This window comes from Belonocnema kinseyi, chromosome 7 (genome assembly GCF_010883055.1).
Source record: "Belonocnema kinseyi isolate 2016_QV_RU_SX_M_011 chromosome 7, B_treatae_v1, whole genome shotgun sequence".
In the NCBI taxonomy this organism is placed as follows: Eukaryota; Metazoa; Arthropoda; class Insecta; order Hymenoptera; family Cynipidae; genus Belonocnema; species Belonocnema kinseyi.
The window spans coordinates 67247178-67249787 of NC_046663.1; the positions used below are offsets into that span (position 1 = coordinate 67247178).

At 47.7% G+C, this 2610-nt stretch overlaps 2 protein-coding genes across 2 annotated transcripts; both read right to left on the minus strand.

The window, feature by feature from the left end:
- Window positions 1–536: 536 nt before the first annotated feature.
- On the minus strand, window positions 537–1463 carry LOC117176482. Its single transcript, XM_033366734.1, has one exon. It carries the CDS (start codon window positions 1461–1463, stop codon window positions 537–539), a length of 927 nt encoding a protein of 308 aa, XP_033222625.1.
- LOC117176483 lies at window positions 1463–2089 on the minus strand. The gene has a single exon (XM_033366735.1). It carries the CDS (start codon window positions 2087–2089, stop codon window positions 1463–1465), a length of 627 nt encoding a protein of 208 aa, XP_033222626.1.
- Between the last annotated feature and the right edge of the window lie 521 nt (window positions 2090–2610).

Consider the following 2610-nt stretch of genomic DNA (forward strand, 5'->3'; position numbering starts at 1 on the left):
GGTGTACCAGCTTTCTTTCTCTTCCTCTTATTGGAAGAACCTGGGGTGTTTTCCCACTGGTTTGCGGGAGCCGAGCACTCAGTAGGTGTAGCTATGGGCATTACGGCTGGCAGTCTAGACCCAGTGGTCGAGATTTCGTCTGTCATACATTTGAAGTTATTGCTTTGCTCCTCGAGAGACTGAATGTGTAATTCTAGTTCATTCAGACCTTCTTTGACCCAATTATCAATGTTTGTCCTCTGCTATGATTTACCAGACATTGTTAAAAAAATATCCTTGATACCTTTTAGTGCTTCCGTTATTTTAAATTCGAAATCTCTAAACTTCTGCAGTTTTTTATCTAATAAGGAACTCACGCATAACATCATCTCACATACCTCCTTGCTTACTGCCATGTCCGTGTCCATGACGTTTTCATTCTCCTGTGTCATTGCTTTATTCATTGTATTGGTAGCCATAAAAAGTGTGTCCAGCGCTTCGTGCGTGGAGGGGCGGGCCGAAAAAACTGGGAACGGGTATACCCTCGGACCGAAGTCCTACCCCAGTTCCCTGGGGCCCAGCCTTCGTTTAACCGGTCCCGGAATGCACGGACGGACCGGACTCGCCCGGAGCACTGCAGAATCCGATCTCATTGACCTGTCACATGCCTTCTTGATTAGGCACATAGACCTTTCAACAATATATTTCGCTTGCCTCCTAGTAGTTTTATTGGGGCGCACAGCCTCAATAGCGAGACCACCTGCACTGGCCAGCACTTCAAGAACCGCAGGTCGGCTAAGCTTAGCAATGTTCCACCCCCTGATCCTCCCAGAATCAACAAGACTGCGTCTTACTTCCGAATTTGACCCAACCACAAACTTGATATACTGGTGATCGCTACCAGAAAGCTCCTCAAGGACATGCCAACCATGTACTGAAGCAGCTGCACCAGAAGATGCAAGCGTGATGTCAATTATGGTTCCACGACAGCCACAACGCCTAAATGTTGGGACCGTACCCGAGTTTAGGATCGTTAGATCCAGCCTCGACAACATCTCAACCACCCTATGTCCCCGGTTGCATGTCCAAGACATGCCCCAATCAAGTGCTTTAGCATTAAAGTCACCTGCAACAATGACCTCTCCGTCCAACTCCTGAATTGCATCCTCCAGACCATCGAGTTTCCTACAGAACTCATCAATTCCCCCGTTGGGCGAGAGGTACACACTTATATATGTGATAAATCCACTCCTAACCCAGACATAGCCATCGCCCTTGCTCGTCTCAGCTACTGGGAACATGGATGAATTTTTCACCCAGATTGCAGCCGTACCAGTATTATCGTCAAACCAGCTTCCTCCACCCATACCGCAATATTGCTCCGAGATAATGAGCAGATCAGCCTTATGCTCTGCCGCTATTTGAGTCAGCAGATCAGCGGCAAGGCTGCTCCTACCCAAGTTGCCTTGGATGATGACCGCCATTAATGTTTAAACCCACAGTGCTCTTTATACAACAAGCACCTAAAAGATCCCGGAATATGGTCAATGTTAGAATTGCTACCTATGCGCTCCTCGCACAGATAACAATGAGGTTCCTCCTTGCAGGACGAGGACATATGCCCCTCCTTCCCACACTTCCAACAAGACTTTGATCTGTCTTTCTCCTTGCAGGATACCGCAATATGGCCAAAGCCATGACAACGAAAGCAGCGCCTAACCACCAACCTGAGTATTACACGACAACTGACCCACCCAATTCGGATGTGTCCCAATTCATCTAGCTTCTTAGCATTTACTTCATCACATTCAATGAAAGCCATCCTAGTGCCCCATCTACTTGGTTTGGACAGGTTGATTTTAAATTCACCAGTATTCCCTAGTCCAGGTAATTTTTCTAGTGCATCCCTGACCTCCTGCTCGTCAGTTGCTGCATCTAAATCCCTTATGTCCAGGCTGGCTTTCGGGACAAGTTGTCGAACCTGCCCATCCTGTCCTACTGCTGCTGTTAAGGCTTCGCTGAATTTATTCCTGGCCTCCACACTTGCACTTATTTCGACCAGTACATCGCCGTTTCTTGTCTCCCTTATTCCTTTAACTGTAACTCCCATTTGGTCAGGATTTACATTACTGCGAATCGTTTTCAAAACGTCCGCATATTTTTTCCCTCAGTTAGTTTAATGATAACTGCTTCTGGGCGTGCGCGCACCTTTTTCATCCCCGATGGTTTGGGGGGTCGAGATGCAGTCTTAATACCCACAGTTCTTACAGTAGAGCCGCCGTAGGATGGAAGTTGGCTCCTACGATTCCGCCTTCTTTGCTCCGTCCATTCATTGGATCCTTCAGCTAGTTGCATCTTCTTTGTAGGACGCAGAGCCAAACCCTCGCCTGGACTCGGCGTGTTCTCAGCATTCCTCTTCTTGTTGCGTGGACCCTTCGGTGTGTTGAGGTCCACGTCATCTTGTTTCCCTACATTCTTGTTCAGGTTTCTTTTTTCCGGCCAAATAACCTCCTGGACAGATCTAAACTCAGCCAGGGCACTCGTGGCTTTATCCAGACCCTCTCTTATAGACCGTTCCATGTTAGACCTATTACCGCAGTATGACTTCATGTCTTCGATAACGCCCGTAAG